The following is a 23788-nucleotide window of genomic DNA, read 5'->3' as shown; positions in this document are numbered from 1 at the left end:
GACTCAATACTTGAGCAAAGCAATTTACATGGAGGCAAAAGATCAAATAAAAACATCGATGATTGCAAATAATTTACACATAAGCAACAACTACTGGAGTCTATTATAAAGTGATTTTTGTTGTTGTCGTTATGTGCGGGTTCCTCTCTCTTGCCAACCCCCCCCCCCCCCCATTTTGTACCAAAGCGTTGCCTTTTACAAGTTGTACCGATGTAATTAAACCCCGGGACACACGTTTATCTTCATTTGTAGCCAAGCACTTCCCTGAATTATTAAGATGGTGGCAAAAAAACAAACTTAAATCTCTTATATAATCAAATTTATTATTGATTCCTTTATGAAATTTTAATAAACACTCTTTGCATTGCTCTGATCACCATCTTGACCAAGTGATTAATACAATGTGAGAGAAATGGGACTTAACGTCGCTTCCTTAAAGCTAATTAGATGCCGAATGTAGAAAAAAAAAAGTTATTTTAAATCGTCTGCTGACAAATTGGGACCAAAACGCCTCTCTGGTTGGTACAAATCGACCGTCATGGCTGTGATACTAACGTGGCTTAAATCTGGGCGTTAAAAGAGATAACAGGTTAAGATAAAAGCTGGTGTTTTCACTCCTTTTTTGCTCCTCTAAATATACGTTTCCCAAACGGACAAATATGATCTTGTCCTTACCGGCGTGTAGCTGTGAACGCTGCCCACACTGTTGAGATTGACGGAGGCTAGACTCTGATCAGACAGGCTGTTGTTAAGGCTGCTTCTCGGACTATCGCTACCTTCCTGGTCCGTGTTGTACAACGCCACCTGAAAAACACACACACACACACACAACGCGTTAACCACAGTGGGAAGAAGAAGAAAAACGTTAAATAATTTAAATAGATTCACATGAAAACATAAAGCCCCGTAGGAGGTTTGCGTTACTTATTTTATTTTTTATTCTGCGGGTTTATGGGGAGCCACAGGGCCGCTGAGGGGGGGGGGTTCTATGTGAATGTGTAAAAAGGAGGTCTTGGAGACAGCTGAGACATTCCCACCGCTAAAGGTCAGGGCACTGGCGATGTCAGCCACATCTGCTCACCGAGCGCAAATCGGTTTGGGACAGCTAACAAAGGATTTCAGAGCAGCAGAGACGCTGACCTTTCAATGTAGGAGCGAAACTAGCTGAAGCACTTCAGGACGACAATCTTAATTATCATCTAAGAAGGCAATGTCCCCCCCCCCCCCCCGCCCCCCCTCACCCCCCAACCTATCCTTAATAAAGTGCTCATCAGACTCTGAGGACAACAGTAAGCACAATCTAGATAATGAATGTGATAAATCCCAAAGAGGATAGCCTGTGTGCTGAGGTCTGTTTTGCGAGCGAGGAATGGTAGTAATGCACTGCTGATCGCCGCAGTGGAGAATAGCCTGGTATTTTAAGACTGCTGTGGGTCTTTGTGAGCTCGTGTGTGTGCTGATCCATGACTGAGTGCAGCGTGGTGGCTTCTGCTCATCACCGTGATCGGAACAGAGCGCGCTCTGTGCCGAGCACAATGAAGCAGCAGTAGCAGGAGTCTTGGGGCCGAGCCGGCCCCGCCAACATCCTGCCTCCCAGCGGCGGCGGCAGCAGCAGCGGAGACTGAAGCCTCTTGTCTTTTCTGCAGAGACACAGCGAGCCGCCACAGAAGCTGCATGGGAGGTGGCGAAACTCGGGCAGCCCTGACTTCAGACTCTGCCCTGACTGATGTCTGGCCGGCTGACAAACATGCTGGTTCAAATCCAGGACGCACGGCTGGAGCTCAGATACATTAAGCCATTAGAACGGAGCCTGGCTCCTGCACTGCTACCAGGGTTCCCACACATTTCTCTTGTCAACATTTTATACTTTATCAGACTCAACTGTCCAGCTCTTTTAGTTAGTTTTGGACGTTTTTTTTTAGGGTATGAAGACGAAAGTCCATCTAGATCAGGGGTGTCAAACATACGGCCCGCTGAACAATTTAGTCCAGCCCAGTGGCTAAATGCATTATCATTATTCAACAAAATAATGATTTTTTTTCTTCAGTGTCCTGTATGGCAATAAGAATTGTTGTCTTAATGCCAAAAAGAGCTCATCTAATTTGACTTTCATAAGTGGAGCAGAACTGCTTTTGTCATAGTGCTCCGCTTGATTCATGAATGTGAATAGTTTTATTATGATTCATGCGGGGATTATCAAATGATATGGACACTAAAATGGGAAAGTAGGAGAGGAGAGGAAAGGAAGAACAAGAAGAACAAAAGGAAAGGTGAAAGAAAGAGGAGATAAAAGGAAGAGAATGATAAAACAATTATTGAAAAAAAATTGAAAATCTGCAGTTCCTGTATTGTCCACAAGGGGCGCTGTGTTTTAATCAGCAGATGGTAGCACTGAGCTTCAGATGTGGAAAATTGATTTTAAATCATTTCTTAATTTTTATCTATTTGATGTATTTTGTCATGTAGGACAGTGTTTTTAAGTTCCAAAAAATGTGAATAAATGTTTTTCAAGATTGTACAATCACTGTGATCAGTTCTTATGCATAATGCACAAGTAAATGTTTAACTGAGTAAAAGTATTGTTGAAATTGCACATACTTTTCTTAAAAAATGCTGAGGTTATTCATAATATATTGTGTAAAAGTGAAATTCATTTAATATAAAAATCAACATCAAGTCCACTTTTATTAGTTCTATTTAATCTTGCAATGAGTTTACTCGTGTGGCCCTCTTGAGATCAGATTAAGATGAATGCGGCCCCTAAACCAAAATGAGTTTGACACCCCTGGTATAGATGGAAGAGAGGAAGAAGAAGGAGGGAGGGATGGATAAAAAGAAAGGATGCACAAATGCACAGATGAATCAAAGAACAGATTGATGAATGGATGCTGGATTATTAGACAGAGAGACAACACTGTGGTCAGAGAGAGGGATAATCAGGCGGATGGACTGACAGATAAACTCATGTATGGATGGAGAACTTTCAGTAAGCAGGAAAAGGACATAAAGTGCGGAAATAGAGACGTGACTCCAAATGACTTAATTTATCTCCACTCAATCCAGACCCCGGAAAATCTAACTTCATACTTCTGCAGGCTGTTCCTGACGGTGATGAAACCCGGGGTGCAACAAGAGGAATGCGTGTGCAGCAATTCTGAATCCTGGCAAAGCCGTTCATGGACGAGAGGTGAGGCGCAGAGAGAGCCGGACAGGGGAGGACGAAAAAAAAAAAGAAGCTCGTTAGGCCTTCCTCCACTCAGTGTGTGCCTGGCTCCTGGGTTCATTAGCATGAAGAAGAAACTCAACGAGCAGCTAAAGGGTAAAGAATCAAGCACGTCTACGTAATCAGCTCCACAATGCTAATCAAAAATACGGTGCCACAGTAACATAAATGTTGCTTAATGAAGTCATAAAACAGGCTTTTATGCCTTAGGTCTCTCACCACGAGCTATTTTTACTCTACTCAACCATAAAGTGTGTGTGATGATTTCAAAACCTCACTGCTCTGTGGTTTAGTCAAGGCCCCTTAGTCCCCCTTGGGTGAGGACACCCACTTAAACCGTGCATCAACAGTCTAACAGAGTTGCAGCTTAGCCACAAAACGTACGAGCACGCACTTACATACGGCGAAAACACTTAAATACAATTTAGTGTGCAAACACAGGTAGAACAGCGCATAAATACACGCAGGCAGGTTGGTACAGGCGGCAGCAGCCCCGCAGTAAATGCCGCGCTTGGTTATTAAGCGACTGAGTCAGATCTATTCTTAGCAGTGAATTAAGTAAAAAGCCAGAGGTGTCTTTTACATGGAGGGGGGGCTAATCTAGAGCATGAGACATGGATTATGGAATCAAAGCAAGATTGGCCCAGGTGTCTCAAACAATGCCGAGCACAATCCGTGTACGCAGGAGCGAACAGAGGAAAAGAGGAGGCACATGACAGGAGAGCAGAGGAGTGTTCATCTGCAAATAAGCCTAATTACAGCAACCCCTTTGCTTTGCTCAATCGTCACACTCCATCGCTGAGATTTCAACACATTCATTCCAGCGTTTCTACAGAAGACCGAGCATCAAAAGGAGGGTTAGCAAACGCGCCATGTGACAGGGACAAAGGAGAGAGAGAGAGAGAGAGACAGAAGCGTGCGTAATTTTTTTTTTTGCACGGAACGTCCCGCAGACGACAGAAAAGGGAACAGAGGTTCCTGCAGGTTCAGTAGTCAATCTGCAGGACTCTCCCATTGGTCTACCGGGAAAGGCGGGAATGAGGGAGAGAGGCTGGAAGAGAAAGACAAGAGAAAAAAAAACGGAGAGAGGGAATTCCTGTGGCTTGGCACGGCGCACCGAAAGAGGCGTGGCCTGTCGTGTGTTTACAGTGTAAAGCAGTTAGAAACAAGCGCTCTCCTAGGAGTTTGAGCCTTCAGATCTGTTGCTGTTTCACTCTGTCTTCTGCTAACTTCACCATCGAGGGGGGAGAAAAAAAAAAAAAACTGCTTCTGACACAATCAGACGAACAGAAGGAAGACAAAAAAAAACAAAAAAAAACTGTCGCTCATCCACAGCAGAAGTGTCGGGTTATTTTACCGTCTTGTTGCTCATCTGAGCCAGGGTTTTTGCTTTTTTTTTTTTTTTTTTTTTTTGTATGTGGCGGCAGAGTCTGGATTTAGCTGTCAGCGCTCGACATCGGGGCCCCATTATGTGGTCACTGCTGGTGTTGTGGATTCAAAAGAGAAAAACTGTCACCTTCCTTTTACGCTGCCTTGCAAAACTATCCAGACAACTTAAGCTTTTCCACATTCTGTTGTGTTATAAACCTAAACTTCAATGTGACTTTATGAGATAGATCAAGAAAAAGGAGAGCTAGTTTGTGAAGTGGAAGGAAAACAACAGATTGTTTTAAATAAAATTAAGAAATTGCATTCAACCCCTCTGACAATGCGGCTTTAGATTTGTGGAAACGATTCTGTACCACTTTCACACATCCAACTTTCTTGCAAACCAGCTCATTCCAGCTTAGATGGAGAGATTCTTGCCATAGATTATCAGATGGAGTTGGATCTGAACTTTGACTAGGCCATTCTAACATACGAATATGATTTGATCTAAACCATGCCGTTGTCCGACTGGAAGGTACACATTCGTCTAAAGTCTTTTGCAGCTTCTAACAGCTTTCCTTAAAGGGACGGTGTGTAACTAATGTGGCTTTTATTAGCAAAAATGAAAGCATTCTCATAACTTAGAATTAGTAATTTATAAATACATAGGTGTCCCCACTGGGAGGTGCCACGTTGCGTTGCTATTTCTGATTTCAGAAGCCGAAAGGGGACAAACTTGTCTGCCATACGCGTTTTACCCACTGAGCTATATAATACACTGGAGTGCTGATTTTGGCGAAAAACTGAAGTCACTGGCCGCCATCTTGCTACTCCCTACTCTCACAGAATCCCATAGGATTTGGTTGCAACAAGTAGTTTTCTGGCTGAGTGAAAACGTTTCATAGGTAATTTTACAGTCAGTGGATGTACTTACACTATCAACTATGTGCTAATTATGTGCTAAAAATGTTTATACGTTATTCATATTAAATATATATATATATATATTAAATATATATATATATATATATATATATATATATATATAAGTATGTGTATATGTATATATGCATATATATGTATGCATATATGTAAATATATGTTTTTGTATATTGTTATTTATATATTTATAAATGTAATATATATATTTAAATGAATAAAATGCAAAATATTTCAGCACATGACTTTTTCAGTACTTCATAGTTTTAGAACACAACATAAAAGTATATGGCATTTGACATTTTAAAAGTTTTAAGCCCCCCCCCCCCCTGAACATGAGAAAATCCTCGTTATTCGATGCTGTAGCGCACATATTCACTGGTTACTGGGGGGAAATAGGGAGTACCAATATGGCGGCTGGTGGCTTCAAAGCGACTCGTTCTAACAGCGGGCGATTAGCACTCCAGTGTTTTATATAGCTCAGTGGTTTTACCCATCTGTCTCCCATATGACGACATGCTGTCAGCAGAGGAACTTAAACAAGCAAAGCCGACCGTAGATCATTCTATTTGCAGTTGTCTGTTGAAATGGAGGACCATCCATACGCTTTGCCCAGAGAGAGGGAAGAGAAAGTAACCAAGAAAAGAAAAAGTAGTAATAACTGAAAAAAACAAGAGTCTATATCGGTGCAGCTATTATAACCAGGTGGAGATAATTCATGAGGGTGCGGGGATTTAAAAGGTGGCAGGCTTTCTGCTGGACAGGTAAGTTAGTTTAATATAACGGTGAAGTATTATAAGTATTATATTGGCTTCATGATAGAAATAGTGTAGAGCAGCAACTACTCTGTATTCCTGGAGGAGAGGATTCGTTTCTTCGTCTTTCTTTCCTTTGTGTCTACGCGGAGTGGCGGAGGGATATTTCAGCCGGCTGGTTCATGCTTTCTGTAGTGCAGCAGCCCGAGCAGGTTTCATTACTCGATTTTATGGTTGCTTTTTTTTAGAGTCCAAATAAGCGACTCCACGTTCAGAAACGGGCCCAAAAAAATGCAACTCATGGAATTTACAAGTTACTTTAGAAAGAAAACAAGCAGATTTGGCAACAGTGCCAAATGTCTTAGCAGTAGCTAATACATGGTGGACACGTTTACATTGTCACAATTATGATACTCCGTGGCTTCTGAAGTAGTTAACTCCGCTTAACGGTGAGATCTTTTGTAATTCATTCAACCGTGAGCTAGATCCCGCTGACTCCACGGAGCTTGAATGTCCAATATCAAACCAACTTCACCGCGGTCTGCACTTCAGACAACAACTACGCACCTAGAAGGCATTTTATCTTGTAATTAGTTCGGCAATATTTTTTAAAAGCGCTTGCTCAAAGTACACGTGGATCTGCAGATTTGGTGTGTGAAAGAAGATACTGAAAAACATCCATATATATCATTGTTCGCTGTACTGGTTGTACAATGTAAACAATGTGTGTTTCTATGCAAGTTCGCTTCGCGCATTCTCGGTGTTCTTGAACTGACGTCACACTGTCAGAAATGGCCGATCGTAAACGAAGGCAGCACTCAAAAGCGAAATAATTTAATTTGAACACTTTTGATACATGAATATTCAAAGTTTACCTTGTTCTGGAAGTTATTAAACGGTTTTCAGGATATTTTTTTCGGTACAACACTTAGACTTTAAGGGTGTGAATGATCCGGCGAGACACCGTTGCACATGTGGGCCTAAGAAAAATTTTCTGTTCCAGAAAAATTAAAAACTGCCATTTCAATTCATCAAAGACACAGCCTGCAGCGAGTAGTCTGACGCTTGTCAAACCCAGTCGAAACACTCCATAACATACTCTACCGTACATGTACACACTCGCTACAATACAGGAGACGAGTTTCTGGGCATCATGGGGCCCCGACACACAGAACACCAACTCATATTTCCCATGAGCGCAGCGTTAACGTTAAACCGTTTTTTTTTTTTTTTTTTTTCCTTTTATTGGTAGTGCTTGTAGCAAATGAATAAGCGACTCTCGCAGGCTTTTTTAAAGTGCTCCTGAGAGCTGCCCCCACTGGGCCCAGAGGATGAGAGCTTAAGGTTAAAAAGCCTATTTAAATTTCAGAGAGAGGCACATACTCACGGCTAACAGCTAGCGGTCCCTGTAGCTTTGCTCTGTGATGTATAAGTGCTTCTAAGCTTTTACAGATGTACAGACACAAAAAAAAAAAAAAAGAAAATCAGAGCAGACAGAGCCTGCAGCAGGGGCGGTCACCTGCAGTTGGTCACAAAACATCGAACACAACTCTGGGCGTCAGCCTGAGCTTCATATAGAGCGTGAGGAGCGTTCAGTTTCGAGTGCACAAGGTCGTGTAAGGTGTCAGCGCGTGCATCGTGTTTCCACGCAGAAAATAACAGGAGCCTGGTTGCTGCGAAGGGAAAGAAGTAGAACAGGGAGCAGCTAGTTGTGTATTTTGGTGTGGGTTGCAGAGGAGAGGAGCTTTAGGCACATGAGCAGATGCTTGTGAGTGCCTGCATCTCCCCTCCACGAGAGTGTGCCTCTCTCTGTGGGGAATAGTGCTGTAGGTGGTTGGAGAAGTGGGCGGGGTCAGGGTGCAGCCGCGGAGCCAGGTGTGTGTTGGAGCTGGAGGCTGGATGGCTTGCTGTAGTACCTTGTTAGTCACAGTGTTGATTGCCAGCGTTGGAGAGGCACTTCCAGAGATCATACAGTCCATCCCCAAAGACTCCGAATCCAGGCTGTATGGTGTGGAAGCCTGTGGAGGTGGGGGGGGGGGGGGGGGGGGGGGGCAGTACAATAGAAAAAAATAATAATCCAATTATTACATACACAGGATCTCACCACGGAGTGTTGAATAGAGCAACATATAGTAAGGTATGAACACATATTATACTAAAATTAGATGCATCGGCTAAGATACCAGAACTATAAACCAGAGCGGAGTAACACCTTTATTTAGGTCATCTTTGAACTGAGCTTTTTTTAAAAGACGAAGAGGACCCCCCCCACCCCCCCTCCTCCTCCTCCTCTCCCTCCCGAACAGACAGTGTGCACATGCATGCCCTCCTCTTGCAGTATATGCACCGTGTTGTCAGAGATAACTCTGCCATGCCCGTCTCCCAAAACTGCTTACTGTAAGAGGATTGGTTGCCAACAATACCATTTTTTATTTTATTTTTTTTAAATTCACGATAAACATAAAAGAGATAAAAAACAATTAAATTTCTATGTCTGTGACGCCTAAATGGAAAAGCATTTTTTTTTTTTGGGCAGACTGTACCAGGGTGGGGGAGGGGTTTAAACAGAGCGTTTGCATTACAGAAAAAAAGATTCTCCTCACTTTTTGCGCGCTTTAGTGTCAAAAACCAAACCAAACAGAACTGCATTAGGAGAGAGTTGCTGAAAACTGACGGCAACGCCGCATTTTATCTCATCTCTGATGTACGTGAACGTCACAGACAAATGTGAGCGATCCGTGCACGCCGGTGTCCTTAATCAGCGTAATCCGTCTTCATCAATTGCTTTAACAAACCCTTTAGTAAGTTCCTGTGTGTGCAGGGATGCTCAGGAGTTAGGCTGATGGAAAGCCTCTTTAAAAAGCTGCAGATAGATGTACCAGTAGGGTAAAAAAAAAACTCACTTATGATTATAAAAGAAACAATTAAGGTCATTTACAGGTTTGCATTTACTAGTGCTGGAACATTACATGTAATTTATGTGCTGCAATAGGTGACAGAAGCATTATCCAACAATAGGAAGTCCAGTTATGACAGGCAATCTGCAGCTGTTTGGAAATAAACGCCGACTGATCAAAACTTGTACGAGATTTACGCCGTTCTGGTCAGAAGATACTTCTGTGGTGGGTGTCAATACTTTTAGGCTGTGAGTGATGCAACTGAGCTGTTAAATGATTATAAACTATACAAACTGCAATGGTGTTGATCAATGAAGGTTCACTGCACAACATTTTCATTTATTGGGGATTTTCTTTCCAACACGCTCAGTGCGAAAAAACCGCTGAGACGTAAACACAAAACTCCAGAAATATTTGGATAGATTGCCCTTAAACAAGATGAGAGAAACCAAAGAATTTCTTTAGCCAGTAACAACGTTTCACACCTTTGTGGATGGATAATTGACTGAAGGCCCCCAAATTAATGACATTTATCCATGCATCTGGATACCGTGAATAGCACACTGTCTATTTCCCATGCATTGTTTACATTGTTTTACATTTAAATTGTTTACATAAATCGCTGTTGCATCTTTATCCTGAAAATTAGTGCAATCTACTGTGATTTTTCAAGCTGTATGCAAACGAAATTTCGTTCTGTACGCACTTTGTGCATACAAAATGACAAATAAAGCTGTCTATCTATTTATAAGGATGTGAAACTAAAATCAGTAAAAAGGAGGCAGAGAAAGAAGGGAAAATGGGTCAAATATGGTGAGGTATACGTGAAAATAAAATGTAGAACCAAGCTGACCTTAAAGCGCAAAGAAGTAGGAAAAGGATGGATCTAGTAAGGCGTTTTCTCATGTTTTCTCACAGAAACTCACCCGCTCTCCAGACCGTGGCCTCTTCTTTGGCCGAGTCGGCAAAGCGTCCTCCTTCGGGTTGGTGTCAATGGCCCAGTAGGAGCCCTGCAGACACACAAAAGATCCGTGAGCTGATACCATGGATTATTGCAATAGCTTCATTACAGTGGTCTATAAAACAACTTCGTTAAAGTTCCAGACAGGAAAACCAACCAAGAGAAATAAGAAGTTGGAAAATTTCCCCTCTGCCTTCACAGTCTGCCCCATCAGCCAGAATCTTTATTGGAGATGATAGCTGAGTGTTTAGAGCTTCTGCCGTGTGTAGGTGGTCTTTGTTAAGAAGAAAGGCTGGGTTTTCCTCCACTGCGGCTGCTCCGCGGTAAGAGGCTGCTGAGGGCAGCTGCTGGTGGTAAAATGTTAAACCTTTCCTGGAGCTGCACTTCCTCGGCCTCAGGTAGTGAAATCAGAGAGAGCGCTGCTGCCAAGGATGAAGAATCGGCTCAGCAGTCAGGGTAGCGCTAGCCTTGCCGTGCCGCTTTCTTCCAAGGCTCTGATGGAGCAACCGGGCTGCATCATTTATCTTTCCGTTCGGCCTCAATTAATTTATTTTTAAATAGCGTTTTCTGCTCGGAGGCAACAGGAGAAACGCTCAGAGTTGTTAAAAAAAAAAAAAAAAAGCAAGATTCTTACCCTAAGGCTGAGGAGGTTGTAAGTTTGTTTTCAATATTTCAATGAAATCTCAACTGTGGAGAGGAAATGTCAGCGCCTTCGAGGTTACTTTATTAACAGATAGAATAATTGATATTTCCATAAGAAATTCCCAGAAGAAGGGGCTGGATCCTAGAAACTGGGGTAAACACAATGCTGTGCTTAGGTTAAATCCAGCCAATGGCTTATTTACTCAGCTCTCAGAGTAAAGCTGGATCTGGGGGTTCAAATTATAACTTTCTGCATGTGTGAAGCTTTGGGGTCAATTATCATTGTCCTCGAAAGATAAATAATTCACACCACTATCAGCATAAACAAGGATACTTATGTATAGAGATATAGGCCACGGCTAAATAAAGCCCAATCCTTGTTATACACCCTGATAAAAGCAGATTTTAAGTTTTAACACAATCTTCACATTTGATCTTCTCTCTTAAAAGTGCAGGGTTTGAAGACGGTGGGATAAGGACACGAATAATTCCTTTTTTTTTTTTTGTCACACAGACAAAGCCGGGCTTCCTTGCAGAGTTTCTTTTAATTGTGGGAGAGAGAAGGATCCGCTAACCCCCGTGGGATGGGAGTTTCTGCATTCGCCTCCCGCTCAACCCGAGAGAGTTGGCAGGAGAGAGAGAGAGAGAAAAAAAAAAAAGAACAACATATAAAGACTCATTAAATTATTCACAAATACAGCAGTCTACTGTAGCGAGGCCAAGTCAAGTGTGTCCTTGGAGTCCAGGACAAAAACAGAGCAAAAGCCACAGTGATCTCTGCGGTCATAAAACAAAAGGTGGTAAAGTTTTGTTTGTTTAATAAAAACAGATCCCGACAACAGATGGAGACTACATCTCCTCTTCCTCTAAATGACGCAGCACATTTTCCTGCATTAGCATAAATTACGTCATCCGCTTCCCTTTTTTTTTTAAATGTAAATTTCAGAGCAACAAACAAAGAGACTGAAACGCAAACCGGATGGAAAAAATAAATAAATAAATAAAATAAACGGGGGGATTGTTACAGGTGGATCCTCAGCGCGGCGGACGCAACACCAGCAGCCATCTCTTACACCATCTCGCTGACAGCGAGCGACATGACTCCCCTATCTCATGCAACCAGCAGTTCTCATATTCCTGCCACATTACAATATTGATGCAACATATCAAGACCGGCTAGCAGCTCTTTGAAGTTGTCTTCGGGGGGGAGGGGGGCAGTGAGGAAAATTCCAAATTAAACATTAAGGATGCGAACATGTTGGCCATGCATTTGGAATGGGATCCATACTGCAATAGATTATTTTGTATTTAGTGGAGCAGCTCCCAGGAGTGTCAATATCAGAGGATTACAGCAAAACATGAAATTAGCATTCAGTCCCCATCCTCTAACACAGCCCGGCGTAGCTCTTCACGTGTGTTTGTTGGTGTGTGTGTGTGCGTGAGTTTGTGTGCATATAATTATTTGTGCTGTTGCCTGAGCTGATGTAGTTGTGGGCTCTGGCAGATGATATCTGGGTTAGGCTACACATAGCTGGACCCACACTGCAAAAAGGGAACAAAAAGTAAGTAAAATTTTCTTGAAATTAGTGTATTTTATCCTTGATTTGAGCGGGTAAATAAGACTATTTGCCAATGGAATGAGTATTTTTACCACTAAAATATGATAATTAGATATCCTGCACTTGAAATAAGATGATGGAGATGAACTGTTCTTGTTTTAAGTGCAAAAATCTTATTCCATTGGCAAATAGTCTTATTTACCTGCTCAAATCAAAGAAAAATATACTAATTTCAAGAAAATTGCACTTACTTTTAGTTCCCTTTTTTGCAGTGCATGCAGACAGCCATTGTAGAGGTGCGTCTCTATGAAGTAGGACATCAATGAATGATTTCAGTAATTCAGTTTAAAGCCCCCAAAAAACAACCTCATATACAGATTAATTACAGAGAGAGTTATATATTTAAATTATTTTCTTTTAAATTTGATGATCATGGCTTAGAATTTAATTTCTAAAAAAAAAGTGCATAAGATCCAGTGAAAAGTCAGGCCAATCCTGCTTTAGATTGTCTGGCAGACAGATACTAGCACCCTCCAAAAACAGGGTAATGCACTAAACATGGTAGCAGAAGAAGCTGAGTGTTCATATTGTGCTGTATCAACGTCTATTAACAGAAAAGTGAGTGGAAGGAAAAATGTGCTAGAGATGCAACGGCAGCCCTGAGAGGATCGTGAATCATAACCCGTTCAAGAATCTGGGGGAGAATCACAAGGAAGGGACTGTGGTTGGAGTCGTGCTTCGAGAACCGCCTCTACTGAAGCTGCGCCTGAACCAGAGGCAATGGTTGAAACTGGTTTCCTGGGCTTAGTGAAAAAAAATTAAAAATAAATAAACAAAAAATTTGTCTTTATAGTCTCTTCAGATTAAAGTACATTTTACTTTTTTGTAGGAAATGAATGCCCAGTGGATCAGAACCCGAGCTGCTTAAAGTCCAGAGTGAGATTTCCACAGTCAGTGATGGTGTGGGAGGGCATTTCATTTTCCTGGTTTTGGCCTGCCGTCTTTTATCAAGTCCAAAATCAGTACGGCCGTCTACCAGGAAGTTTGAGAGCACTTAATGCTTCCTTCTGCTGACAAGCTTTTATGGAGATGCCAATTTCCTTTTCCAGCAGGATTTGGCAACTACCCACAGTGCCATAACTAACAGGACGGTCCTAAATAACCGCGGTAGCACTGTGCTGGATCGACCAGCAGGCTGGCCTGACCTAAACCCACACAGACTCTACGGAGTGGAGCCAACAATCCCAATAGAGCAACCTCTGGATGCACCTTTAGCTTTGCTGCTTATAGGTTTTGCTCAATTGTCTAGTTGTTTTTAATATTGCAGCACTTCGAGATTGAAAAATGTCCAAATTCAAATAAACTGGGCTTTCTTAACACCCGATAGCATCCATGCTATGCTACCACTGATGCAGTTATCCATGCAAAAAGAGCCCCAACCACAGACTGTACAGTACATGATCATACTTTTCAGTATAGTTTGACATTTTTATATAAATCAACATCTTTTTATTGATTGGCCTGATGTAATATAATATGAAAACAACTTGTTTATAGGTTTTCATTAGCTGTAAGGCATAATCATCAGAATAAACAGAAATAAACACCTGAAATACATATTCCTCTGTGTGTAATGAATTTATTTAATGTGCGAGTTTAACTTTACTGAGCTGCACCAGTGAACAGGTGTGTTTAAAACTCCTCTAGGAGCAGCAGCGTCCATCAGGGGCTCTCTCTCATCAGGTGGATGTCGCTTGAGATCGGGAGGTAGAGCGAGCTGAAATAGCAACTGTAGGTGGTCCTACTGAGATTTAAATGTCAAATTAACATGGACTATATATATGCCCGTATAGAGGAGGAAAACAGGAGGAAGAGAGCTAAAGTGGAAACAAATTAGAGCAGAGTTTACATACATATTATATATATATATTATTCAGGGAAACGATCTAAGCCTTCTGTACTTCTTTGTCCCCACATTTACATCAACCGACTTCTCCACAGCCTGTATTGGTTGAAGAAAATAAAATAATAATAATAATAAGAAGAAGAAGAAGAAAAAAAAACATCTAGTTCTTCTTAACATTTAAAATTCATGTGTGTGGGGGTGGGACGTTCATAAGAAGATGAGGATTTCTTCCATTTCAGTCAGTCAGAGTCCTGGCAGCCATTCAAAGGTAACATTTTTCTACCAGGGAGAGCATGACACACACACACCCAAAAAATGCTTCAGCTGTGGAGTCTGCCAACCGAGTCTGCTTAGTTGAAATTAAACACATTTTCTTTTTTTTTTCTTTTTTTTAACCCACCATTTGCATGCAGCCCTAAGTGACCATGATTGAAACAGTGCGTCTCAGTCTTACCTTTCCAGGGTCATCTTTGGAGCGAGGCACTTTGAGGAAACATTTGTTTAGTGACAGATTGTGCCGTATTGAGTTCTGTGAGGAAAAACAAAGAGAGAGAGAGAGAGAAGGGGGCCGAGGTAAGTAAACATATCAAAAACGCTGATTGTACAAAGAAGTTCGTAATAGAGCAAAACACAGGTGCCCATAGCAACAAGACCACGCACTTTTGCATGATTTTTATTTATTTATTTCATTGATTTACAGTCGAACAAGAGCTTAAAGACCACAAAACACAGATTTCATCTCATCCCCCATGAACTCCGTTTGGGTTGCACATCATATCAAATTCCACGGGTGCCAAAAATAGGAGCAAGAAGGAATCCCACACTGGGACGGCTGCTGATAGCGAGGCCCGGTATTAATTAATGCTCCAGCAGCCTCCTGTGGGGGCCGCAAATAAATTATGTAGATCATTCTGAAAGTTAACTCATTACTGTGTTACGAGCTCGTCCACAGCGGTGGATTGGGAAATGCATCCAGCTGCCTGGAATGAAACGAGAGGTGGGCTTAAGTAGCCACACAGGTTAGATAGCAGACACTGTGTTAACCAGCTACACCCCCCCCTCCCCCCACACCCCAACAACCAGCTGCAGCCAACCCACCTGAGAGCTTGTGATTGCCAATGGATGCACATCCCCTCCACTCTATGGAGGAGTATTGACAGATGGTCACAATAAAGCAAGCGGCAGGATTCTCTAAAGATTTCAGCGAATGCAAAGGATAAGCGGAGAGAGGGACTCGATGAGAGACAGACCGGATCCCTGCACAGTTTTCACCTTACGACTGCACAGTTTTACAGACTTAAAAACAGCTGTGTTCTCAGTCTCAGGTATGAATACAAAAAAAAAAAAATTAATAAGAGCGTACTGCAGGAATGTGGGTAGGATTCAATGACAAGGAAGGAAGCAAGGAAGGATGGATGGAGAAAAACTAATTTAATCGATGATAGACGCAATTGATGGATCGATAAAAAGAAAGGATGCACAAATGCATTTTTGATTCAAAGAATGGGTAGATAGGTGAACAAATGATTGACCAGATAAATGAATGGAAGTTTGGATGAATAGATGGATTTAGGCAACGGAAAGGAACTAAAGTTTGAATAGATAATATTCTGTTTTATTTTCTTGTTTAACATACAACTCTAACCTACAAACTCATTGCAAACCTTACGTGGTTCTTTGTCTTTTATACGTTTTTCTATGCATGTAAATGTTGATTCACATGCATAGTTGATCTCTGCTGCTTCAATGAGTCTTTAAAAAGGTGCATAGCCACGTTATTTGACTTTATTTTTATTTATACGTCAGTAGTTCACTCTGGTTGCATACAAAGATTAATGGAAAATATCACGTACTGCTGGCGTATAAGTTCATTTTTTGGTGTTTTACACTTCGTGTTTGCTCAATTTGTTAGTAAATAAAGCCTAGCAGCTAATGGCTATTAGCATGTCCCAGTGAAACAATGCAGAATGGTCCAAGATCCAGAAGGGAAAAAAACAAAAAAAGGATTCCAAGAGGGAAAAGACTGGACTATCGCTGGGAATACAGTATGAAGGTTGGTGTTCACTGAAGCTAAACCTGCCGAGGCTCAGATGTGACTGCAGAGTTGACTGACATTAGTAAAAGTTGTTGTAGATCGTTGGTCTTTGATCACGCAGAGCTGGCGCTTTACTGTGAGGGCATTGCGGAGGGTTATGATTTGTCTGGCATTATTTACCACTGTTTTACTAATTAAGAAAACCGGCACTATGATAGTTCTGCGATATTGCCGGTACACGTTTGTTTATATGTGGTCTTCGCGCCCGGTGCTGGGACTATATTTATCCACAAAAAGGACCATCAAAACACTATCAGGATGGAGGCCTGGTGTATAGAACTTTATTTTATCATGATCCAACTGTTTTTGGTCTGTTTTTATAAGCATATCACGTGGATATATACCTTTAGAAATTGCCCATTGGGAACAATTGCCATTTTTATTGAATTTGATTATTTAATACCTATCCAGACCTACAAAATACTGAAATTTCATTCTCTACACTGCGTAGGAGCACTTGATAGAGAACTCCCCCATTTATAAAAGGTTAATCATAATAGTAATTAACACCAACAGAGAGAATAATGTGAATCCCACAGATCAAACCTTTAAACTAGGAACAGATTTCAGCCAAAGCTGCTCTTTAATACAAGATTCTTGTCTGGTGAAACATGTCAATAATTCTGATAATCAAAGCTGATATAACTCATCCTTTAGTCTGTGTTAAGACTTTAAAGCAGGAAAGGGCAATCCTCCTCACCTCCAAGCTAAAGTCGTCCTCCAGTCTGTAGGATTCTGTGATCATTAATCCTTTACTAAGTCAGCTCATTCAAGGCTCTAGCCTTTGTGACTGAAATATTGAATTTCCCAGAACCAGAGAAAGGCCTTTATTCTGCCATGAGCTAAAACTGAGATTTCAGATTGCATATTGACACTTATGTTTTAGTATTCACGAAAAGGTCACTTCACTTAAAGAAGAAGATAACACTCTCACAAAAACTGAGTAAACAGTTCAAGGCGTAAACTCTACCGCTGCTTTTCATTTTTATTTTAACATCTGAACAACTGGAGTAAAAAAGAAAGCTGCTTGGAGTTTATTTTACTTGCTTTAAAATTCACAATTTGTGACTCTTTAAAACAAGAAACTAATTGGGTTTTAATATAAAATGTAAAATTTTATTAATCGTTTTGAGGTCCAAACTAAGCACCAGAATGGGAACAAATGAGGACTGAACAGAGTGTGAACATGGCTCAGTTGATGATGTTCAAAACCTGCTTATCTACTGAGGTTTTCACACACGACCATCTCTGGCGTTCACAGAGATTGGTCCCAAACAGCAAGTATCCAGGGAGCAAAAGCTGAAAGTGTCTTGTTTATGAAGATCAGGGAGACTGGTTTGTAATGACAGAGAGGCAAACACAGCTCCAGGACCCAGACGGGCTACAGCAGCAGAAGTCCAAGCCGAGTGTCACTCATAGCTAAAAACGGTAAACAGAGATTCCGATTTAAACACGCTGATCAAAATCTGACAACAGATTGAAACCCTGGTGCAATGAGTCTTGATTTTCCAACATTCAGATAGTAGGGTCATCAAAGCATGGATCCATTATGCCTCAGGCCCATGCTGGTGGTGGTGTTGTAATGGGGTGGTAGATATAAGCCCCATTTACACTACCCTTGTTAAATCGATCCATGCCGAGACCAGTCCGAGCTTGGATCAGTTAACCAAGCCTAGACAACCGTTTACACACCACACTATGCCAGTTCCTTGGTTGCTCCTTGCCTCCTAGTGACAATCTGTGGTACTATCGCTCTCTGAGATTGAAGGTGGGACAAAGCAAATCAAAACGGCGGCACCCGTAACATTCAGGATGTTATGGTTGGACAGAGTCGGCTTTTGGGACGTGGATAAGACAAACGAACGTCTAATAAGGATTTACAGACACCGGAAACACCAGACATTGAGGCTCATCACACTGCTAAGTAGAATCATCTCTGGAAATCGTGTGGCACGGTAAGGAAGCTAGTATTATTATGAATGTCTGAAATTTGTCTGAATGGAGTGTGAATCGGGATGTGCAGCCAGACACGCCGGAAAAAAGTCAGCTGACTGTAAGGGGATGACGCGGTCTGCTCATGCGCTCTTCGTTATCAGATAACCGGGATAAAAAAAAACAGTCCGAGACCTCCCCAGGAACTGGTCTGAATTTAGCGCGGCCCGGTTATGTCTAGCTCGGTTCAGTTCAGTCTGCTTACCGTTTACACTGCAGAGTTAACTCGGTTACCGAGCTCGGACTGGTCTCGGCTCAGTTAAAAAAGGGTAGTGTAAACGGGGTAATTGACTACCGAAACACTTTGCAACCATTGCTCCCAGTTGAACACCATTTAACGCCTGAAAGCCTACTTGAGCACTGCTCTGTTGCTGACCTGTTGAGAAGGGTCGACAATGACTTCACTGTCCTCCAGCGGCCTCCTAGGCCACCTGATCTCAGTCCAGTAGAGGACCCTTGTGATGTGGTAGAACATGTGGTGCATCATGGACGTGAAGTCAACAGGCCTGCAGCAGATTCACTATGTGCATGGAGTACAATCTCAGAGCAATGGTCCTGAGACTCTGCTCAATCTATACATTTTCACAACAATGATTCTATTAGTTTTCCAGACTCAAATCTGAATTGTTTGACAATTTTTAGTCCATGTTAAGTGTAGGGATGTGCCGATTCCGATACTGGTATCGGTATCGGGCCCGATACCACGTGTTTGTACTCGTACTTGTATTCGTAAATGGGTTCCGATACTACAGGACCGGATACTAGCATACCTTTCTCTTTAACAGAAAGCATTAGTTTGCGATCAGATACTACAAGCAGCTATAAAACAACATAAAAGAAAATCAAACTGAAGAAGAAAACGGAGAAGAAGACAAAGCAGCGAAGAAGAACGCAGTGCGACGTCAAGAACCCGCCAGTCAGAGCATAGAGAAGGAAGGAGTAAACACATAAAGGGTGAAGGAGTTAGCCACGTCCGCTACTTGGAAGTAATTTCAAGTAAACGAGGACGACAACAGTAAGGCTAGTTGCAAAATGTGTAAATCGAAGTTATCAAGAGGAGGAACAAACCCTAGCAGTTACAGCACAAGAAACCTGATAAAACATCTTAAGACACAACACGACGCCGAACACAAGGAGTTCCCTCATGGCCTCAGAATTAATTTGAACATTTATTCTGAGGAGTTAATGGCATTTATTAGTACTCGTATCGGTATTCGGTATCGGCAAGTACTAAAGTTGAAGTACTTGTAGTCGTACTTGGTTTGAAGAAATCTGGTATCGGCACATCCTTAGTTAAGTGTTTTGCTGGGTGAACGGATTGGCAGGTAAACAGACATGAGGGGTGGCTGACATTAAACCATCTATGTACAAGGGTGTAAACGACAGCTAATGTAGGAAGTTGTCTTCTATATTTTCTGTATCAAAACATAAAAATCGTTGTCTCAGACCAGAATACTGTTATAGTCACACCTCAGACCTCAATTTTATTTTAATTTCTTTTTGCTTTCAGAGCTTCATGACGAGATAAGGAAGTGCTCAGGCTTGCACTGTGATCAGAACTCTTCTGTGGTCTGAATGTAATTAAGCCACAGGCGCCTCACTTTCCTTCCAAGTGAGATTGTGCACAGCTGTGATGCAGGAAGAAAAAAAAATCCAAGCCTGCAGAATCAGATCTCAAATGTCATGCAGACTTGACAAATGGACCTACCGAGACACAATACCAGTAACCTGAACACCTCGGGGCAGCCCAGGTGACTGGTTAACCCCATTGTTGCATGTTTGCTGATACAGCCTTCTTGCAAAATACAGCATCAAGACGAATGTTTTGTTCTTCTGGTTGCTCGCGTTTCCTCCTCCAGTCTAGTAATAGTCCAGCGGTAGCTTGGATGAATACCGCAAAGTGCACCATCATCGACAGTGGAGAGTGACGAACAGAAAAGACATTCCCAATATAGTTAGCCCAAGCTATTTTGAATCCCTGAAACATGTGAAACAAGAGAGGGTCTGATGGGAGGGTTTCTAAAATAAGCTTTACAGTTCCACGGACCCTCAAGTACTCCACCGACATTTTACTCAGCAGTCTGCGTCTAAAAGAGGGGGCCACTTAATGCCATGCAGACGGGAGGTGAAGAGAGGTGGCTCGTTCCATTAAAGAACGTCTGCTTGGTCTAAATCATTGATAAAGTCAAGCGGCAGTGGCTTGATGCGACATCAAAAGTTTGTTTTTTAAATGAACCGTGCTTTCCTGCTCTGGAATGTTCCTGCTAGGAAACAGATAGAAAAGGTCTGTATGAAGTATTGGAAACACGGGGTTCCTACACGTTTTTCCATGAAAGCAAACTTTACATTACACTAAAATTTCCATAGTTGCAAGTGTTCATTCTAATACCTAGAGCAAGATGTCAATAAGAAACTATGGTAGATGCTCCTTCAGTCGGCTGGCTTCAAATGTAAAGTAGGGTGCTTTAATTGATTAATTCAAATTTAAAGTTCTTTAAGATTTCATTTTTGGAAAATTGAGATTTTATTTTGCCAATGCACCCTTTGGGCTTCCATGAAAAGAACAGAATGCAATACCGAAAATATGTTTATGGAAATATATATCGTCTAAATATTGTATGGAGGAAACTTTTTTTAACCATAATACGGGGGCACTTTAATTTATTTCCTTTATTTTAAAGTTAGTCTGAAGTTACACTAGTGAAGTAAAGCCAGTTCTTAGCTCACTGTGTAAAACCACTACCAGCAAACATTTTGTTATATTTTCTTTGTTTACAATGGCAGGGCCGCCATCTTGTTTTACAAGCTTGTATTTAGTTGCACTTTGAATTCAGGTCAACTCCCAGATGAAAATCTTGAGATAAAAGCAAGTTTTTAAAGTGATTTCTTTAATTTCTTTTTGTGAAATGAAAAGGGGAAAAAGATTACTAAAATAAATCGATTAATCGGATCGGGTATAATAAAATCTGAGATGTTATTTTTGAGCCATATCACCCAGCCCTACTATAAAGCCTGCAGTAAAAACAGCGGAAGGAAGTTAGGAAGGAAGGAAGGAAACAAGGAGGGATAGATAGAAGGATCGAAAAAAGAAAGGAAGGTTAGACACAAGCAAGGAAAAGGAGGAAGAAAGACACATGTGAGAGAGGAAAGAATGAAGGACTTGAGGGACAAAGGGGCATGAGGTAAGGACACAAGGAAGTCAGAGCAAGGAACAAAGATAAGTAACGAATATAGAAAGAGAAAAGGATGAACAGATGTTGCCATGACCCAGAAAACTGAGAATTTGCACAGCCAAAGAAAGTACATACTATATGTATGGACACAAGGACACAAGGTGGGAAGGAAGGACACAAGGAAGGCAGGAAAAATAGGAGGAAACCGCCTGAGGAAGTAAGGAAGGAAGCACAAACTTAATGTGAACATTTAGATACTGAGATAAGGAAGTGAAGCCTTTTATTTTCTTTTTCCATACATATCCATGCCAAATAATATATACTGAAATTAAATCCCAGACTTTTTACAGACTGTGCAGGAACCCTGAAGACAGCAGGCTTTCCGCAGATATGATGCAGTTATGCAGATCTACGGCGGAGGGACAGGAAGTCGGAGGAAGGGGTCAGAAGGTGTTAGCAGAGGTACACAGAGTGAGGGAGACAGAGCTCTCTGCAGGGGGTCCTGCCCAAGAGCTGCCAAGCATCTTACCTGCAACCCCCACAGAGTTCTCTACATCCAACCTCAGACTAACCCTCTCTGTGTGTGCGTTTGTGTGTGTGTGTGTGTGTGCGATACCTCCTACACACCTTATAAAACCGCGTGCACACACAGGAACGTGTCTCCCAACAAGTGGCGGTGATTTAACTCACCAGGACAGTAGTGGAGACGTAGGCAGCTCCGCCCTCGCAGCCAGCACCCCCCCCCCCCTCCCCTCCCCTCCCCGCTGAGAAGCGCTGCGGCTCGACAGAAGGGCCGCCAGGGAAAAAAGTAGGTCAGGCTGACCTCTGAGCCCGGCGTGTCAAACGTTCAGAGTGAAGCTGAAGGGACAGGCCGTGTCAGAGCCCTGCTCCTCACAGCTGGGGAGGAGGAGGCACCCCGCGCACCCGGGCAGGAACCCAAGGGAGGGAGCTCAGCACGCTGCTTATACAGACAAGCGTATACACAAATATACCAGTCATGATGTATAGGGAACGAAAACCAGCAACCGAGGGAGAGGAAGGCCTCGCCAGTGGTCCAAAGTGAATAAATCAATGCCACCCCGTGTTTGAGAGCTTGCCAGCTTCCCACCGTCTATTTGCAACTTCATGCCTTCGGACAGAGCTCAAAGAAAAGAAGGCTTCAATCAATCAACACAGTATTATTCAGCTGGATGTTAGAAATTTAGCAGCCAGTCTGTAGATGCAAGTTTGCTTGAGGCCTTTCTGAGGCCAAAGCAAGAGTTAAAGATGATAAAACGCTCCTTCAGAAGTTAAACAGCTCTTAAAACGACAGAGATGTCAGACAACATAAGGGTAAAATATCGCATTTTACAGCAAGGAAACAATGAAACAAATCAAAATCTGAATTTTTTGCTGCTTTTAATGTGATAATAAAGTTTTAAACCACTTTTCTGACACGAAACGGCGTTTTGAGTCTCACTCTCAAAACCAGGAATGTACATGCATACTATGGATGATGAATGGACCCAACAGCAGTCTGGAAATCTCTCTTAATAATCAGAGAATTGGTCATTTTCTTCACAAAAATTACTTTTTCTAGGGGAGGAAAAACTATAAATGACAATATCTGGTGACGTGAGAAAAATTAATGAACTCACTGACACCCAACAACCAAACGTTTTCACTTATCCACTTTGACATCCTTGAGCTTGGACTACAAAAATTGCAGTGAGAAAAAAAAAAACTGCAAATTTATGGAATTAGTTAGCTGGAAGTCCACACTGCAAAAACTAAAATAAACTAAAATTAAGTGAAAATTTCTTGAAATGAGTGTGTTTGCCCTTGATTTGAGCAGGTAAATAGGATTATCTGTCAATGGAATAAGATTTATGCACTTAAACCAGGAACAACTCATCTCCATCATCTTATTTCAAGTGCATTATATTTAGCTATCTTATTCTAAGGGTAAAATTACTAATTTCATTGGCAGATAAGATTATTTAGGCAATGAGAAATGTTATCTTAACAAGTGCTCATAAAACACTTTTTGAAAAGTTCCTTTGAAAAAAAAAAAAAAAAAGCAGAACAAGCAATTAAAAATCAGCAAATGATCCACTTAAAACAGGAACAACTCATCTCCATCATCTTATTTCAAGTGCATTATATTTAACTATCTTATTCTAAGGGTAAAATTACTAATTTCATTGGCAGATAAGATTATTTACCTGCTCAAATCAAGGACAAATACACTAATTTCAAGAAAATTCCACTTATTTTTAGTTCCGTTTTTGCAGTGCAT

The 23788-nt window shown here is 41.7% G+C and overlaps 1 protein-coding gene across 1 annotated transcript in view; it reads right to left on the bottom strand.

Moving 5' to 3' along the window:
- foxj3 (forkhead box J3) overlaps positions 1-23788 on the bottom strand; it is a 123671-nt gene that overhangs the window by 16524 nt on the left and 83359 nt on the right. Inside the window, exons 3-6 of the mRNA XM_036151299.1 lie at positions 14705-14779; positions 10109-10192; positions 8202-8303; positions 676-804 (exon numbers count right to left, since the gene is read on the bottom strand). Of these exons, the coding sequence (XP_036007192.1) occupies positions 676-804; positions 8202-8303; positions 10109-10192; positions 14705-14779 (390 nt within the window). The remainder of the gene's footprint in view (positions 1-675; positions 805-8201; positions 8304-10108; positions 10193-14704; positions 14780-23788) is intronic.

This window comes from Fundulus heteroclitus, chromosome 20 (assembly GCF_011125445.2).
Source record: "Fundulus heteroclitus isolate FHET01 chromosome 20, MU-UCD_Fhet_4.1, whole genome shotgun sequence".
Taxonomy (NCBI): domain Eukaryota; kingdom Metazoa; phylum Chordata; class Actinopteri; order Cyprinodontiformes; family Fundulidae; genus Fundulus; species Fundulus heteroclitus.
This window is presented reverse-complemented; position numbering and strand designations above follow the sequence as displayed.